General features: G+C 45.2%; 1 protein-coding gene across 2 annotated transcripts in view; it reads left to right on the forward strand.

The window, feature by feature from the left end:
- The window catches only part of UTP25 (UTP25 small subunit processome component), a 48996-nt gene extending 31585 nt beyond the window's left edge, over positions 1-17411 (forward strand). Inside the window, exons 13-14 of one of the 2 annotated variants that reach the window (XR_012330995.1) lie at positions 13363-13513; positions 16629-17411. Coding sequence is in view for 1 of the 2 variants with exons in the window: in XM_073802820.1 (XP_073658921.1) it covers positions 16629-16695 (67 nt within the window). In the remaining variant the exon portion in view is untranslated. The remainder of the gene's footprint in view (positions 1-13362; positions 13514-16628) is intronic. The other variant, XM_073802820.1, reaches the window with a different exon arrangement.
- The last annotated feature ends 2291 nt before the right edge of the window (positions 17412-19702 follow it).

Below are 19702 nucleotides of genomic sequence, written 5' to 3' on the forward strand. Positions count from 1 at the left end.
GTAGCTAATTCATGGCTTTCATTATCACTATTCACAAGACTCTCAAATCTCCATCTTCTCTGGACCTCCACTCACATGTGAGCCTGGATTTCAAGTCTGTGATATAGCCCCAGAAATACATATTCTTTTAAGCATTCCTACTGATATTAATGTTAGCTTATAGCCAGCTAACTGCTTCTCACCTACAGAGAACACTGAGGGTTTCAAGTGCGAACCAAGCAGTATTGCTTCTGTTCCTGGCTCAGCACCTGGGAAAGAAGGTAAGCCTCGGCAGTGGCCCTGGCTCCTGAGTTGATTGCAAAGAGTTGACTTTTTGGAGTAGTTTCATTAAAAACATGCCTTAACATCAGGTCTCTCACTCACACAAAATAAGGGAGAGAAGAGGGTCTACTGGACCACGGATAATAAAACCTGAGCTGGAATTATACCCAATCTTGATATTTCTTAGCAAGGCTCATCTTCAGCAAGCAAGTACCTATGTAGTGCTGGTAGAAAATAGACAAAAGAATGGTCCCAATCCTGGGAAGAGGTAGAATTTTAAGTTAGGGAAAGGAACTTAACCAGAAAGTAAGAGTTTTAAACTTTTTTATTTTCTTCCCATAGTAATAACAGCTTAGCACTTTTCTCTTTGAGGGGAAAAAAGCTTTGAGTCATGAATGCTTTCTGCAGCTGGCTGCACCATATGCAGTATTCAAAAGACAAGAACTAGCTAATCATAGAGAACCAGCGGCAGCTTAACAGCCCTCTGCTGGCTCCCAAAGGGCTTATAATTGAGTGCAGATGGTCCCGGCAGGATGGGTATGAATCCCTGCTGACTCCTCACATCCCAGAGGGCCAAGGGGGGCTCATGAAGCCTCCCAGCCCTGATTGTGCCCTCGTGGGGGCCACTGAGGAAGGAGGGGAGGCAGGTGGTGCGAGAGCCTGCTGGCTGCCTTCTGCCCAGCCTTCCCTCGGCTGCCTGAACAGATCTTCGGGCTGCAGAGTGTAGCTTTGATGAGTCTAGGGTCTCAAGATTACAGAAGTCCTGGGGTAAGGGAACAGGGTTGGGGGTTCTTTATAATCATTGGAAGAGCCTCATTGTGCAACCTGCAGGTGGCTGCAGGGCGCCAGAGCCTCACGGAGGAGGGATGTAGTGGGCATGCACAGACGGCTCCTTTCAGGGAGCATCCTCCTGGGGGTGGCGCCCTCACAGCTGGCCCGCCCTCTCCTTTCCCACTCTCTTGCCCATCTCTTTCCCAGCTTCCCTCTTTTTTGGGGGGGGGGGGATACGCGGGCCTCTCATTGTCGTGCCCTCTCCCATTGTGGAGCACAGGCTCCGGATGCGCAGGCTCAGCGGCCATGGCTCATGGGGCCCAGCCGCTCCGCAGCATGTGGGATCTTCCCGGACCGGGGCACGAACCCGTGTCCCCTGCATCGGTAGGCGGCTTCTCAACCACTGCGCCACCAGGGAAGCCCCCAGCTTCTCTCTCTAAAGGAGTTATGGTAGTCATCCTTGCACCATTCACAAAAAGCTTTTCTGGCTTTTCTAGCTAAACAGAATTCTAAACTTCAGTCTCATTCAAAAAACTTTTCTAGCTAAGTAGAATTCTAAACAAATTTCAGTCTGCTCTTAATACCAGAGTCAGTGAATTGGGAGTAGATACACAGATAATCCAAAATTCATGTAGTCTTTGGAGGGGGAAAGAGAGAAGACAGCTCCCTCTCCTTTCCTTGGGGCCTAGCCATCCCTCCCACGTGAATCTACCACGTCTAGCTGACAGCACAAAGTGCATTTCTTTCTAAAGACTTGTATTTCTTCCTCTTATGCCATATGCTCCAGCCAGAGCTGCAGTAAAATTCTATGTATCATGTCCTGTTTCTGAGCTGAACACGCGTTCCTATCCCCTCATCGTTTGCCTTGTTTCTGTGAGGACCCTCCTTTCTTCAGATGTGGGAAGGAGTTCCCTCTGCATTGCTTGCATTTCAGTATAATTCCTGGATTTGCCTTTCACCCCTGGCCACGTTGCCATCATTCCTGTGGGAGGTGAGAGCATGAGAAAGAACAGAGGTCTGGGCCTCAATCAAACGGGCCGGCTGTCTCAGTCGTTAGAGTCCTATGCGCCAAAGGAGTCAGGGCTGAGGGTGGATTGCTACAAGGCTTGCTCGCCCTGCACAGAGAAATCTGAACCTGGTGGGCAGCTCCACTTAGGTGTCACCCTCACTGCTGGGAGGAACACCCGCACTTGCTTGTCCTCCTGGCTCCCACGGTGGGCGGGGCATGGCACAGTCCTGGCCAAGTTGTCATGGTCTCCAGGCTTGGGTCTCTGCAGCTGGCTGGGACCGGTGGGAGCTGTAGCCTCGGCTGACACAGGGAAAGAAGGCAGTCTTTGCTGCTTGGCTGATTTGGAAGCTGTGCCGAATTCCTGCCCATCTGTTCTCCCAACTGAGCCAAGGCCAAAGCTGTCTAGCTCTTGCCAACCCAGGGAATGACATGGAGCCCTGTGTCCTGCAGCCCTCATTCTCACTGCCCTCTGCAGCCCCTCTCATCTGTCAGTTTGACTCCCCACAGAGATGGCCCTGGGCTCACAGCTGCTCTTTGCCCACAGATGTTCATGGGTTTTCTGCCTTGTATGTTCTCCATCATTTTTCAAAACCGACCCCGAGCTGGGTGTGGCACCGACATTACCACCAACCCACTGTGGCTCTGTGCAGGTCCTCCTGGCCACCTCTCAGCTTTCTTATCTTTATAAAGTGGGGTAGAGTCTCCACTATCCTGACAGAGGGACATGAGAGAAAGTAGAAGAGACTGCTGTCGTTTGCCCTGTACTCGCCTCCTACTTCCCTAGTAAGAGGACCCTGGATTTTATTGGCTGACAAAGTGCCCAGTCCCCCTTTGCGGTAGGGTGTGGCCAGGGAAAAGAGCCCTAACCTTGGGGCAGACTCTTAGGAGAGCCCTTTGAAACTGGTAGGGACACCACTTTTTCCTCTTGTTCTTCCCTTTTTCCTGCCTGCAACACAGAAGTGATGGTTGAAGCTCTAAAGGACAGAACTCTATGCACAGAAGATGGTGGAGCCAAAAGACAGAAGGAGCCTGGCTCTCAGGTCATATCCTGAAGCTGCCGTCCCAGCTCTGCGTGGTCTCTCTTCACACTTTTCTGTGAAAACCTAAATACCTCATTTGTTTCAGCCACTGAGGCCAGGCTGTATTGTTGGCCTCAGGCTGAATTGCCAAGTCCTAACGGCTACAGAGGACAAAAATGGGATCACAAGTCCTGAAGTCCAAAGGCTCTGCCTATTCTTTCTTCTTTCTTCTTGTCTGCAGGAAGCAGCATAGACATTGTGCTTCAAGGTTGACGCCTGGCCATTTGGTGACAGTGCAGAGTGAGCGCTAAGACATGTCTGGCTTTGTGCCATCACTTCCGTAATCTCCAGTTCAACTGGATCTATAAGAATGAGGGAGGACATATGTCTTCTCATAGGGTTTATGGAAACTGATGGTAGCAGAAAAATAACTGGCAAGAAAACAGACTTCAATTCTCTGAAAGTTGGTGACCACCTGTTTTTCATTTCTCCAGGTGTATTGCAAAGCAAAATTAGGAAATGAGTCCGGATCCCCAGTTTGGTGGCAACTTAGAGAGGTCTTGTGGTCCAATCTGCCGCTTGACCCCTGAGTCGCCTATAGGTTGTCTCTGAGAGGCCTTCTTAAAAAAAAAAAAAAAAACAGGACTGTCATACAGAGTGAAGTAAGTCAGAAAGAGAAAAACAAACATCATATATTAACACATATATGTGGAATCTAGAAAAATGGTATAGATGATCTTATGTGCAAAGCAGAAATAGAGACACGGATGTAGAGAACAAATGTATGGTTACCAAGGGAGAAGGGGTGGTGGTGGGATGAATTGGGAGATTGGGATTGACATATATACACTTTTTTTTAATACTTTTTTTTAACATCTTTATTGGAGTGTAATTGCTTTACAGTGATGTGTTAGTTTCTGCTTTATAACAAAGTGAATCAGCTATACGTATACATATATCCCCATATCTCCTCCCTCTTGCGTCTCCCTCCCTCCCACCCTCCCTATCCCACCCCTCTAGGTGGTCACAAACCACCTAGCTTACTTCTCTGTGCCATGTGGCTGCTTCCCACTAGCTATCCACCCTACGTTTGGTAGTGTATATATGTCCATGCCACTCTCTCACTTTGTCACAGCTTACCCTTCCCCCTCCCCATATCCTCAAGTCCATTCTCTAGTAGGCCTGAGTCTTTATTCCCGTCCTACCCCTAAACTCTTCATGACATTTTTTTTTCTTAGATTCCATATATATGTGTTATCATACAGTATTTGTTTTTCTCCTTCTGACTTACTTCACTCTGTATGACAGACTCCAGGTCCATCCACCTCACTACAAATAACTCAATTTCGTTTCTTTTCATGGCTGAGTAATATTCCATTGGACATATATACACTATTAATACTATGTATAAAATAGATAACTAATGAGAACATACTGCATAGCACAAGGAACTCTACTCAATGCTGTGTGGTGACCTAAATGGGAAGAAAATCCAAAAAAGGGGATATATGTACATGTATAGCTGATTCACTTTGCTGTACAGCAGATACTAACACAACATTGTAAAGCAACTATATGCCAATAAAAATTCATTAAAAAAAATAACAGCTAGGATCTGAACCCAGGTAGTATGATTCCCCCAAACCCACATTGTTTTTCACTAGTTGATGCTTCTCTAAAACAAAAAAAAGCACTCAATAGATTGTAGCTATTATTATTACTACCCCTTTAAAAGGAGAGATCTGAAATTGTTGAACTCTTAAAAAGACAGGATTATAATACATTATTGGTGGTGGTAGCGTTGTTATAAACAAACACTAAATTGTTTTGTATGCCATCCTTCTGGATTGTATGACATTCTAAAGGGTGGTCTAGGCTTCTGAGAAGCTTAATGCCTCATATAGCAGATGATTATTGAAGGCATATTTTTAACTTGTTTGCTGCTCTGTTTATCCTTGGTCCATTGAGCTTTACCCAGGGAAATTTAATTCTTAATATCAGGCCAAATAAAAATTAAGAAGATACCTTTTCTTGAAACATGCACCTACACGGAAAAGCAGCATAACAGTGTTTAAAATCATGGACACTGAAGCAAGGCTGCCTGGGTTCAAATCTTTGCTTTGCTACTTTCTAGTGATTTTTATGAAATTCCTTAAACTCTCTGTGTCTCAGTAGCCACATCTGTAAAATGGGCTTATGGTAATAGTAATACCTGTCTCTAGAGTTGTTATAATAATTAAGTTACTTAATCCATGCAGGGCACTTAGTACTGCTTGGCACATAGTCACTGCTCAGTCAGTCTGAACTAGTATTACCTACAGACCTTCCGTCCCACAGTACAAAGCTCAAAGAAAACAAAGGAAAGTCGTGGGGCATCAGCTTCTGTTTGGGGTTATTCTTGCCTACAAGCCTTATTCTTTTTAAGTGAGTGAAAAAGAAATTTAGAGAGTGAGGGCTTCAGAAAATAGCTGTGAGGATTTTACTCAGCAAATTCCAGGGCTTAAGGACGAGGAAGTGTGACATTTTAATGAGTTATAAACACCAGGTGGTGCTGTAAACAAGTTCAGTAACAGGCTCTTCACCTCCCCTCTGGCTGCCTCTGGGCTGCCACTGCCCTGTGCCCTCTTGAGCTGAAGAGACCCAGAAACCCAAGCCTCTTTTTTTTCTTCTTCTTCTTCTTTTTGAAACAATTCCAACACATAGGAAATATGAAAATTCAAAGACAGTTACAAAAACTTGTGGTATAATTTAATTGTTTATAAGTTAACACCTTTTAAAAATGATTCCACAAATAACATGTTTATTTCAGGAAACAGTTTGTATAGAGCAGTGTACATTATGTTTTAAGAAATGGAAAATCACTACTAGGTGCAATCCATAATTAAACTCACAGATAACTGTTAAAAATTAACATTTTAAACACAAACCCCAAATTATAATAACTTGATGAATAACTTCCTTTGGAAATACAACCAAATTTGTATGTATGAGGCCCAAGTCAAATGGTCCCCTGCTTCCCGTTCACCAAGCTCTGGCTACACCTTTTGTGCAGAGAAAAGATTGGGGACATGACTTGGAATTCTGGTTGCTTGTCTGAACCTTCATTATAGGGGGCGGTCAGAGTTTTCCTCATAGAGAAAACTGCTGGGTACTTTCCTAGCCTCTTATCCACCCACCTCTTCCAGGCCTGGCTTGTCACTCACTACCTTCCTGAGACTGTCCATTTCCATACCTGCCCCAGAGCAGATGCCGTCCTAACACTTCATCCCTCTTTGGTCCTCCTCTTGGGAACAGTATTTCCCAGACCGAAAGATAGCAGGAGGCCACGGGGAAAGAGCAGTAAGTTAATATTTATTGAACACCTACTATGGGCCAGGAACTGTCCTGGGTGCTGTATCTGCATCATCTCATAACAACCGTAAACCTAGTATCTGTCACCATTTTTTTCATGTGGGGGAAACATGCTCGGAGAAATTAGATATCTAAGGCTTCCAAAGTTAAACAGCTAGTTAGTGGCCAATGCTGCATGTTTTTTCTGTCATCCCCATGTGATTGAGAAGGAGGTCAGGACTGGCGGCTCAGATGGAGATGAATCTGCAGGGGATTCTCTCAGTCTGTGGCCATGTCTGGTCCATTTTGTTAAGCACAGCAACTCTTAAGCATGAGCTCTTCTCTCTGACTCCCTTTCCCACGGCTTTACTTAGTTCAGGCCTTTGTTAGCCTCTTCCTGCGGTACAGTCTAGACTTTGGAACCTGCTAGCTTAGGCTTCAATCCCAGCTTTACCTTTTACTGGGTGTGTGACCTTTGTCAAGTTGCTTGCCTTTGTCTTACCTCAGTTTCCTTATTTGTAAGATGGAGATAATGACACCTTTCTTAGGGAGTAGAATTGTGGGGTTGAAATGAAACCACATAAGTACTTCTAGATCTCATCAAATCCCATTCTCTCCCTTTTGCTTGGACTGCCTACTGATTCATCCATGCTACAAATATGTACTGTGCACCCACCATGTGCCAGGAATTCTTCTGGGCACTTAGGATAGACCTGCTTCCTGCACTTGGAGAATTAGAGTGCATGGGGGAGACAGAAAATAAACAACTAGAAGCTAGATAAAAATATCATTTCAGATGGTGCTAAATGCTGGAAGAAAATAGAGCAGGTCAAGGGATAGAGCTCTTTGGCTATCCTGTTTCCTCTGCACAGAATGCCCTGTCGCCACTGCGGAACTCTTACCTTTCAAGACCCCCTTCAAATGATCCCCTCCGTGAAATCATCACGGCTCACTATCACATTTAATCATGGCCTCTCTAGACTTTCCCATTGGCTGTCCAAATCTATCTGTCTTACTCCTTGTTGTGCTCTGTCTTACTCCTTGTTGCACTTTCCAAACCGCTGTCCACTCTCAAGAAAAGCTCCTTGGATATACTGCAGAGGAGAGCTGACACTATCACCCTGAGAAACTGCCTGATGTGCCAGTTTGTGAGTGGCAAATCCTCGCGTGGAGAGAGAAAAGAAAGGGAGCAGACATCCTGGAACCTCTACAGGGGTCAAAGGAACAACCTTCCAACCAAATGGCAGAATGAAACATCCGCACTGTGTGTATGGGTGTTTCTAGCCGGAGGGACACTGGTTCTCTTTTCTCGAAAAAGCCCAAGAAGGCTTCCTGCAGGAAGCTGGCTTTCTGGGAGCTACTGGAATGAAGGCCCTGTACATTAAGGACACTGGGGGCTATGAGTCCACCTGACCCTCACTGACCCCCTCAGCCACCTGGGTCACCCATGCTCCAGCACCACAGTGGCAGATTCATCCTTTTTCATTAGGTACTCAGGGTCTGAGCACAGCTTCCCCCTGGGGTCCTCATCATTTCCTAGAAAGTGGCCACCCTGCACCCTGGAATTGGAGGTTTTGCCTTTTTTCCTTTCCACCTCCAGCTACACAGGGTGAGGAGGTGTGTTTGACAGGAGGAATGGATGTATCTACAACACCTGTCACAGAGTTCTTCCCAGCCACTGGGTGTGGGCAGGGAGGTGTCCTGGTTGTGTTCTATCTGTTATGAAACCTCAGGCAAAGACAAAATCAAGCTGTGCTGACTCAGCTCCCCTGGTCAGAAAAGCAGCTTGGGGCTCTTGGGCACAGAAAGGAATGTAACCCAGCAGCCATCGTTTGTAGGATTGCTTGATCCCCCCCAGGAATCTGAGTTTAGAGGAAACACCAGCCGAGTCCTGGGCTTGCTCCCTCCATGACAGAATTCCAGCTGCACTGCCCCTGAGATCCAGCTCTCAAGAGAGGAAACTGTGGCAGTTTCCTTAAACTGCATCAAAACAAAGCAGTTCTGGTGACTTACCCAGATACTAATTTACGCTCTGTTTTCATTGCTGTAGATGTTCTTGCCAATTCCCACCAAGAAGTTAGCATTCCTTTGTGTTTCTCTGCCTTGGGGAGCACTGGGGGGAAGGTGAAGCAGCATTTTCTAGGCCAAGAGAACTTTGTTGGCTGGTCCCGGAGGTAGAGGACATTGAGGCCGGGCTTGGAGGAAAAGAGGCAGAAGCAGCCAAAGGAAAAGAGTATTGAGGGGCTTCCCTGGTGGCGCAGTGGTTGAGAGTCCGCCTGCCGATGCAGGGGACATGGGTTTGTGCCCCGGTCCGGGAGGATCCCACATGCCGCGGAGCTGCTGGGCCTGTGAGCCATGGCCGCTGAGCCTGCGCGTCGGGAACCTGTGCTCCACAACGGGAGAGGCCACAACAGTGAGAGGCCCGCGTACCGCAAAAAAAAAAAAAAGAGTATTGAGGGCTTCTTCCAGACAGGGAAGGGTATTGCAAAGACCCGCTGTGCCCAAGCCTGGTCCAAAAGCAATGCAACTGCTCTCTTTCAGAGATCACACAAGTCTGGAAAGTGAGCAGGTCAAAAGAGGCCAGAGTGACTGAAGACCAGTTCAGAAGGCCTTTCCTCGATGTTGTAGACTGTAAGATTCTGTAAGACCTTTGCACAAATCTGGAAAGGGGAGGCCCAGCTGTGACTGAGATTGAATTTCTAGGCAACTCAGAAGGATGAGGTTCAGTACAGATTCAATCCGTTTTGAAGAAATAAAATGAAATCTGATATTGTTTAGAATTCTAAATTTTATGGAGCAGGGAATTCCCTGGCGGTCCAGTGGTTAGGACTCTGCGTTTTCACTGCCAGGGGCCTGGGTTTGATCCCTGGGGATCAGGGAACTAAGATCCCACAGGCCACGTTGCATGGCCAAAAATATAAAAAAATAAAATAAATTTTATGGAGCAGAATGTATACTTGAATCAAAATATTAGTATAGCACCTCATACACTCTTCCTATGAGTGAACAATAGGGCAGAACTGGGAAGCAAAACCCCAAATGGGACTCAAATAGCCTTATTCTCAGCCTTCTAAAAAAAGTCGGGGTGGGGAAGAATTAGGACCGAGGTGGAGGAGAAGGGTGAGCAACAGACATTCTGGAATGGGGAGGTTTTAGTTTGCTAGGGCTGCCATAACAGAATGTCACAGACGGGGTGGCTTAAACAACAGATATTTATTTTCAATTCTGGAAGCTCAACATCCAAGATCAAGGTGTCTGCAGAGTTGATTTCTTCTGAGACCTCTCTCTTTGGTTTGTAGGTGACTGTTTTTTCTCTGTGTCTTCGTATGGTCCCTCTGTGTTTGTCTGTGTCCTAATCTCTTCTTCTTCTTCTTCTTTTATACACCTTTATTAGAGTATAACTGCTTTACAATGTTGTGTTAGTTTCTGCTGTACAACAAAGTGAATCAGCTATATGTATACATATATCCCCCATCTCCTCCCTCTTGGGCCTCCCTCCCACCCCTCTAGGTCATCACAAAACACTGAGCTGATCTCCCTGTGCTATGCAGCAGCTTCCCACTAGCCATCTATTTTACATTTGGTAGTGTATATATGTCAGTGCCACTCTCTTACTACATGCCAGCCTCCCCTTCCCCGCTGTGTCCTCATATCCGTTCTCTACACTGCGTCTTTATTCCTGCCCTGCCACTAGGTTCATCGGTACCATTTTTCTAGATTCCATATGTATGTGTTAGCATATGGTATTTGTTTTTCTCTTTCTGACTTACTTCACTCTGTATGATAGTCTCTAGGTCCATCCGCCTCACTACAAATAACTCAATTTTGTTTCTCTTTATGGCTGAGTAATATTCCATTGTATATATGTGCCACATCTTCTTTATCCATTCATCTGTCGATGGACACTTAGGTTGCTTCCATGTCGTGGCTATTGTAAATAGTACTGCAGTGAACATTGTGGTACATGTCTCTTTTTGAATTATGGTTTTCTCGGGGTATATGCCCAGTAGTGAGAATGCTGGGTCATATGGTAGTTCAATTTTTAGTTTTTTAAGGAATTTGCATCCTATTTTCCATAGTGACTGTATTAATTTACATTCCCAACAACAGTGCAGGAGGGTTCCCTTTTCTCCACACCCTCTCCAGCATTTTTTGTACCTCTTCTTCTTATAAGGACATAAATCATAGTAGATTAGGGCCCACCCCAATAAAACCCATTTTATCTTAACCACCTTTTTAAAGGTTCTATCTCCAAATTAGTTACAGCTTAAAGTACTTCAACAGTTAGGACTTCAACAGATGGATTTGGGGGAAACACAATTGGTATGGACGACATCTATGGGCTCCCCAGCAGATGGGGAGTGACCATGAGGAAGCATTCATTCTCCTGGCTCCTCCCTGATGGGCTGCTGATAGGCAGTGACTGCTTTCACTCTGAAAACCACAGACCCTGTTGGCCACCCTCTGCTACTACAGCCCACTCTCTGGATTCCCTCCTCTTGCCCTTGGGACACTCCACCTTGTTAATTTCCCCTAACCCTTCCTATACCTTTGTGAATAGACTTTTCATTGATCTCTCCTTCATAACTCATCTAAATGTTCCATGGTTTCCTCTCAGGACTCAGAACTTTCCTATGTGCTAAGTACTGCTATAAATATAAACATACATCTTCGCTTTTTTTTTTTTTTTTTTTTGCGGTACGCGGGCCTCTCTCTGTTGTGGCCTCTCCCGTTGCGGAGCACAGGCTCCGGACGCGCAGGCTCAGCGGCCATGGCTCGCGGGCCCAGCCGCTCTGCAGCATGTGGGATCTTCCCGGACCGGGGCATGAACCCGTGTCCCCTGCATCGGCAGGCGGACTCTCAACCACTGCGCCACCAGGGAAGCCCCATCCCCTTTTTTATAAAAAGCTTTATTGAGATATAATTTATAATACCATACAATTCACTCATTTAAAGTACACAATTCCATTGTTTTTCGAATATTCACAGATATGTGCAAACATCACCATGGTCATTTTTAGCACACTTCATCAACTTCACAAAGAAACCCCATATCCTTTAGCTATCAACTCCTTTAGCAACCCCCATCCACCTCAGCCCTAAGCAACCACTAATCTACTTTCTGCAGATTTCCCTATTCTGGACATTTCATATGAAAATATTCATATAGTATGTGGTCTTTTGTGACTGGTTTCTTTCATGTACCCTAATGTTTTCAAGATTCTTCCACATTATAGCATGTGTCAATACTCCATTCCTTTTTGTGGCTGAATAATATTCCATTCTATGGTTATACCATCTTTTATTTATACATTCGTCAGTTGATAGACACTTAGATAGTTTTCACCTTTTTGCTACCATGAATAGTGCTGCTGCAAACATTCAGGTACAAGTTTTTTGTTTTCATTTCTCTTGGCTTGGAATTGCTGAGTCATATGGTAAATCTACGTTTAACCATGTGAAGAACTGCCAGACTGTTTTCCAAAGGAGCTGCCCCATTTTGCATCTCTGATGTAATGTAATCAGATTTCTCTACATCCTCACCAACAATTGTTTATTATCTAAACTTTTAATTCTAGCCATCCTAATGGGTGTGAAGTAGTAGCTCATCGTGGTTTTGATTTGCATTTTCCTCATGCCTAATTATGCCGAACATCTTTCAATGTGCCTATTGGCATATATGTCTTCTTTTATGCTAACAACTAGTTTATGAGGTAAGTGGCTTATTAGCTCCATTTTACAGATGAGAAGACTGAGGCACAGTGAGGTGAAGTGACTTACCTAAAGTATACGGCTGGTGAGGGTTAGACTAGGATACGAACTCCAGCAGGCAGCTTTCATGTCCCTAACCATTACACAACACTGCCTTTGCATAAAAGAACAAGACCATTTGGGGGATAGCAGAGCAATAGGGCAGAATAGCCAAGGGACTTTTAAGAAGAGGAATATCTACTACTCACTTTTAAATAGTTTATATGCTGCATATAAATCTCTTTCATCTCCATGTGCGAATGGTTGTTTTATGGAAAGGGGACCAAGTTCTTTCATGTTTGGGTTAAAGCCAGGGTGAAAATAACAGAACAGTCATAAGATATAGGGCAGAGAACAAGAACTCAGCAGGGGCAGAAAGTTAGAGCCAGAGCTGAACAAGATCATATAGAGCCCCTAGTAATTCACAGAAATCTGGGAGAGGGCTCTCTCTTTGGAATAATCCAGGCAGTTCAAACAAACCTTATCTGGATCCGAAGGGACTGGGAGACCCCAGCTGGGTTTCACTGATAAAGTAGTTTAATGGAAGTATGGCCAGATGTGTCTCCACCTCCTCCCCACTCTACCCCAACCCAGTCCTTAGCCTCTTATCCAAATGGACATGTGGGTGCCAAAGCGCACTCTTTGCTCCTTCTCTCTTTGTATCAACAGTGAACACACTGGCCTTTGTTTCTGACCTTGAAGAGACTGTACAATCAGCATCATTCTCTAAAATATTTCTCAAAGACGGGCCTATAAAAATTCAGAGACGTTAGGGCTTCCCTGGTGGCGCAGTGGTTGAGAGTCCGCCTGCCGATGCAGGAGACATGGGTTCGTGCCCCGGTCCGGGAAGATCCCACATGCCGCGGAGCGGCTGGGCCCGTGAGCCATGGCCGCTGGGCCTGCGCGTCCGGAGCCTATGCTCCGCAATGGGAGAGGCCATAACAGTGAGAGGCCCGCGTACCGCAAAAAAAAATTCAGAGGCGTTAGAGGACACCCCATTTAGAAGCTTTCTTCCCTTAAATTCATCCCAGGAATCTTCTCGCTTTTCGTCCAAGTACTCCCACCCCCACCCTACACACACACACACACAAATACTCCTCCTGGTTCACTGCCACACTGCCTGATGATTCTCTCTGATTGAGAGGCTAAGCAAGGTAACAAGAGGGAGGAATGAGTCTGTGAATCAAGTATATTTTCTGAATTTCCATCCTGTATCCCCAGCATCTGTCTGCTGATTTATCAAGAGAACCAGCGATGGTTTAGGAATGATGGACAGTCCTCTGAGGAAGCAGTGCCAGAAGCATGATGAGCAGAAATGCTGAACAAGATGCTGGCTGGAGGGGAAATCAATCTCCGAGGCCGATTAGTTTGGGTGAGAGCCAAGAGAGGCAGAAACTTGTTACAGCTACACTCATCTTTCTTGCTACCTTTTTTTTCTAGATCCTAGAATAAAATTAGATTAGCCTCAGAGCTCAAGGTAGCTAACTGGTCTGAGCATATCATAGCAATGTCTCAATGTAGATGACTATTAAAAAATGCGTAAGATTCATCTTCCCAGTTCATCTGTAAGATATGTAAGGACAGGGCTCTGACCTATCTTCTGTAATTCATGGAGTAACCAGTACAACGCTGGGCCCAAAAGGTCACTAAGCAACTTGCTGAAGTGAATTAGCTTCAAAGTAGAAACAAAAGGAACTTTCATTTTTTGAAAAACAAAAAGACTGTCTAATCTGCCAGCTGAGTCTAATTCGTTATGATGCACAGAGAATAAGATGGATAATTATAAACAGGGAAGCCCGCAGTGAATTTTGGTGGGGGTGGGGTTCTATAAAATGTTAAAAAACATGACTGTCATACAGACATATAGTCAAAGATTTATCTAATTCATTAGTGAGGGAATCAGCAGGATGACAAAGCCCAGTCAATCAAAGGCGGATACAAGGGACTGTTTCATATGATCCTTAAAAGAAAGGATGTGGAAGTAGGTTTGCAAAGAAGATATAACTAGTTAATGTCATATATGGCAACAAGATCAGACCCTTTGAGGTTATGTTTTCTTTTTGAAAGAATTCATTTGCATTTCTACTGAATAGACGTCATTTGTAGCCTAGCAATATTCTCAAGTTAACATCTAACTTTACAGAGTCTGGGCCCAAATCATTAGTAATTAGTAAGTCTAACTATAAGTTACCTCTCTTTGAGCATCAGATGATCCTTAGGTGGGCTTGTTAGACAATGTGATGGCATGACATTAAATGGCATGTGTAATATTTTTTTGTCTTATTTCTAAGTTTTAGATAATTTTTCTTTTTTTAAATATTTATTTATTTGGCTGCATCGGGTCTTAGTTGCGGCACACGAGCTCTTCGTTGTGGCACACAGGCTTCTCTCTAGTTGTGGCACGTGGGCTCTCTAGTTGTGGGGCACGGGCTTAGTTGCCCCATGGCATGTGGGATCTTAGTTCCCCGACTGGGGATCAAACCCGCGTCCCTTGCATTGGAAGGCAGATTCTTAACCACTGGACCACCACCAGGGAAGTCCCTAGGTAATTTTTCTTAATACACAGCTTCACTCCTTATAAGATACCATTTGCCTACAAATAAAGTCACCACACATGATCACAGGTAAGCCTAGAAAATGGTTTTCAGAAGTTATCTAACCCAAACTGCAGACCCTGCCTACTTTCCCTGCCCTCACTCTTTTGCCATTTTCACACCTCCGTCCATGGTCTTAGTTCATGGCAGTAACCACGCATGTGGAATGAAGAGACTTACCTCTCTCTGTCTGACTTATTTTAAGCCCTATTTACAAGCCAATATTTATAAGCCAATATTTCCTACTATGGATGGGAATCACAGTTGTTAAGCAAGTGTTTGTTTTCTTTTGCTTTTTCCCTCACAGGCCAAAAGCCATTCCTTTGGATCCCACTCAAGTTTAGGTTGGCTGTGCCAATACCATCAACTACATTGACTATTTTTAGGCAGTGGTATCTGACAATGAGGGAATTGCTTGTTGGATGACTTGGAGTTTATCCCCGCCCTATTGAACCAGGGTTAATAAACTCAGCAACAGAGCTTCGGAGGCGGAACTGTCCGCGTCCGAGGATATGGCTTGGGAAGAGCCCGAACTCGCCCTCTGCGGTGCTCTAACACCAGCCGAGACGAGTGAGGGGATTCGCACTGCTAACTGTCAGTGCCACCTGCTCTACCAGCCAGGGATAAAAACAATAGCATTTCACCTGTTCAGCCCCCTTTGCTGTGAACCCTCCAGCCTCGTCATAGCCCTCCCTGATGGTTCCAGGAGACCCCAAGGGGCGTCTCACATGCACACATAGAAGAGTCCTCTGGGTTATCACTAGCACTGGTCATTTTTTTCCAGTCCTGCCCCAGCCTGCTGGGCTGAGGTCTATCAGAGAGCTCGCTTATGCCCTTGAAGCCACCTGGAGGCAACCACAGACCACCACTCATTGTGCCGAAGCCCCCAACTGCAGGCCCACAAATCCCCTGTCTTACGCCCTCCTTGCCCCTGCCAGGTGCTGTGGAACTGCTCACTTAGTTTTAATTCTTTCCTTATTGCAGCCTTTCATCCTAGGACTCAGGCAGGTGTCCTTAGTGCATGGAGGGAGAAGCATCTGCGTGTCTCTCCTCCTCCCACAGGGACTTGTCCTTTGCTCCATAAGATGAACTCTTTCCTGGGAGACTCATGGGAAACCCCTCTTAGGAGGCCCAGTGCTATGATTCTCCAAACACGCCCAAGTTTGTCTGAATCCAGGCTGGACAAAGTTCAGATTCAGGCTGAGACCCCATTACTCCTCCAAATGGACACACATGGGAAAATAGGACATCACCCGGCAGCTCTGAGAGGCTCAGGAATGTTTCCCTGGCAAAGCAGAGGAACACGGGACAGTTTCCTACCTCTTCTGACTCATATCTCTAAAGTGAGCTCTTGTTACTCAGGTGAAGAAAAAGTGAGGTAATGAAGAAGAGATACAGGGCAGTGGAGACCCAGAGCATCATGTCAACTGTGTTGTTAACAAGTCTGGGCAAGTCATTTCCTCTCCCTGGCCTCACTGCCCTCACATGTAAAATCAGAGTGGTGCTCTGTCTAGATCAGGGGTCGGCAAACCTTTCCTGTAAAGGGCCAGATAAATATTTTAGGCTTTGCGGGTCATACAGTCTCTGTCATAACGACTCAAACCTGCAGTTGTAGCACAAAAGCAGCTACGTATGGACACCATATGGCTGCATTCCAACAAAATATGATTTATAGAAACAGGCAGTGGACTGGATTTGACCCGCAGGCCATAGTTTGTCAACCCTCGGTCTAGGTGGTCTCCAAAGTCTCTTTACGTTTCAACAGTTCCTTTAGGTTAGAAGTGAATTACTTCGATACCAGACACCAATACATTTAAATGTAAGATCCCAAATGTAAGAACACCACCAGTTTACTTGTTTTTTAGATAACATCTTTTCTTTTGTCTTCCCCAGTGATGAACTGAATTTCAGCTGCATTTATGAAGAGCCTAGAATGTGCCAGGAGGTGCTCATGCTGTAGGGGAATCTAACGATATAATGACTAAATTGTACACCTCAAGTTATTCACAGGGTAATGAAAGAGATAATCAAGTAATTACATAATTACAAAACATGACAATTATTGCGATAATTGTGCTATAATCAGTTATCGAGACAAATCAAGTTCCATTACATCTCAGTTTCAGAGGCTAGAGGGGACCGGGTTCAAGGACTTCGCCATGTCACACGTGTAGGATATACAGAAAATCGGCTGGACTACCTGAAGTGCGTTCCTGTGAGAACTGATGGTCATGATTTCTCAGAGAAGTCCTGACTCAGGCTGGGACTGGTCCACAGAGCAATGTCATGACAGATGGCACTTGAGGCCTGGGGGGCGGCCAGTGGAGGTGAAAGTCAGACTTTCTGTAGGTGAGGAGTAGCCTAGGGTACAGAACACGTGAAGGGAACCTCTCATTTTGGAATGCGTCCGTGACATTACATATAAATGGGAAACAGTGGCGAGAGTGTGTGTCAACCCTCACGGGGCACCGTCCCCAGCTCCACAAAGCTTTGTATTTCTCGTTATGCTTCTTTTTTCAGGGAGATGAAGTGTTGGTAGAGGAGATGCTTAGACCACAAGCAAGATATTGTGCCAAGATTTCTGTCTTTGACATATTTATTTCTAAAATGTCATCATGACTTGATATATCCTTTCCATAAAACCTGCAATAAACTCAGCATGCCTTTGACAGTGTGGCTAGAGGATCCAAAGTCTTATCTTAGCCAAGTCTTCAATGGCCACATGTATGTCATTGGAGGAGCAACAGTGCAGATAATTGAAAACACCCTCAACCCATTTCTACTTGACTTTGGGATGCAGTACATTTGTGCAGGAATAAATTTATATTTTTCATATTTTATGGACTCACTGAAGCTTAGAATTTTACCAGAGCCCTTCATCTTACAGATGCTAAAAGGCAAGTTTAGTGAAGGGTTATTCAGTACTTGCTTTCAGTCACATAGTTAGTTGATAGAAGAACCAAATTTAGAACCTAGGTCTTCCAATGCTGCCTTTAGAGCTGTAAGAACTGCATTTTATACTGTGACCCAGTGTGCATGCAAGAGCACACCTACATTCCTAAACTGATGTTTTCTGTTCTTTTCTCCTCCATTCGATTATCACCTTTTAAAAAGTGCTGGTCATGGGCTTCCCTGGTGGCACAGGGGTTGGGAGTCCGCCTGCCGATGCAGGGGACACGGGTTCGTGCCCCGGTCCGGGAGGATCCCACATGCCGCGGAGCGGCTGGGCCCGTGAGCCATGGCCGCTGAGCCTGCGCGTCCGGAGCCTGTGCTCCGCAACGGGAGAGGCCGCAACAGTGAGAAGCCCGCGTACCGCAAAAAAAAAAAAAAAAAGTGCTGGTCATGACCCACTCAGTTGACTTTACAACCCAGTAAAAGGTCTCAGCTCAGTTTGGTTTTTGATGAACACTGCTCTAGGCATTACTCATATGCCATCACAACCTCACACCAAACGAAAAGGAATACTTTCTTACAACAGTATGAACAAATATATCCCTTTAAAAGATTACATGTGTATGCTACATTCCATAAGTGAGCAGAAAGAATTGGGAATATTGGGTTTTCTTGGGTAAAAAGAAGTTTAAATATGCATAAAGGGAGCCACAGATCTGTCAAATATTGTCAAACCACTTTCAAAGCTCACTTTCTCCGTGAATTCCTTCCAGACTAAACTCATGGAGCTCTGATCCTCTCAACACTGATGTACATTTTTGCGGTCACTAATCCTAAACCTCATCTTTACCTCATTCCTTCTAGGAAATTGCAAAGAAAAAAAAATGCCTATTGGTGTCTGGGAGACTCATGCCCTGCTAATTCCCAAGTCTGTGAGAGGGGGGATGGAGGCGCCAATCTGTAATGCAGAGTGACATGTCATCTCTACAGATCCAAATTCTGTATATTTGAGTGCTGAAAATGTAATGGCAGTGCACCAAAAATGTCCAAATCGTGCTGGTCTGGAATGGAACATAGGCTCTTATATGTATATATAATTAGATTTCCAATGCCATTGTAGAAACTTTTCAGCCTCTGGACAGCACAGACCAAACTTGATTCAACCTGCCACTAGTACTCCACCCCAAACATCCTTCAGAGTTATACACTTTCAGCAAGGATCCCTTTGAAATTCATTTTGTTTTCTCAGCTACCAGAGCTGCAGGAGCTCATGACTAGGGGGTAAGGAGCAGAAGGGAGAAGCACAGGAAGCAGAGAGCTTGAAAAATCCCTGTGCTGGAGAATCAGTCTACAAATAGGGGAATCACAGCCTGAGACAGTGGACTCCCGGAAGATTGTACAAAATGGCCCTCAGGCCTGATCTGCTCCTTTCGCAGCTTGAACTGTTCTTTCCTAAAGTGGTTTCAATTTCCTCCTTCTCTGAGAGGCGGCAGCAGAACGGAGGATGCCAGGAAGGCAGAGGCCCAGTGCTTTTCTCAGTGGCTGCCCTCGCTGTGCTCTGACAACTGAGCTGATGGGAAAATGGCTCCTAATTAAATCATTTCATAAAAAAGAGACCATTTTCCACCTGAATGCACCCCGCAGCTCTCGTATTGTGTAATTTGTTGTCCTAATAAGCTGGAGAGGTTGAATTCCAAGGTTGTAGCCACTGATGGTCCACAGAAACAGGGTCCATGCTTTGGCAGTGCCCTTGCCCTGTGGAGAGTAATGAGGAAACCTGACAAATGGCAGTTCCTTGTGACAATTCTGTTCACTGGAGACCTGGGGGCTGAGATTTGTGTTTCCCAATCCTTAGGTTTAGGATGATTCTATGTCACTGAGATAAAACAAAACCAGAAAAAAAAGTCTCTGTGCCTTCTGTTAACTGAAAAAGAAGCAGGAGAGGACTTTTTGTTTTTTTGTTCGTAGATCTTGAAGTGATGGGGAAAGGAGGGTACTCCTTCAGCTATATTTGAACAGAAACATGGGAAATCTTCACCTCTGTTCAGCACCACGGTCTTAGGACAGCTGGAGGG

Source organism: Tursiops truncatus, chromosome 1 (assembly GCF_011762595.2).
Source record: "Tursiops truncatus isolate mTurTru1 chromosome 1, mTurTru1.mat.Y, whole genome shotgun sequence".
Classification (NCBI taxonomy): Eukaryota; Metazoa; Chordata; class Mammalia; order Artiodactyla; family Delphinidae; genus Tursiops; species Tursiops truncatus.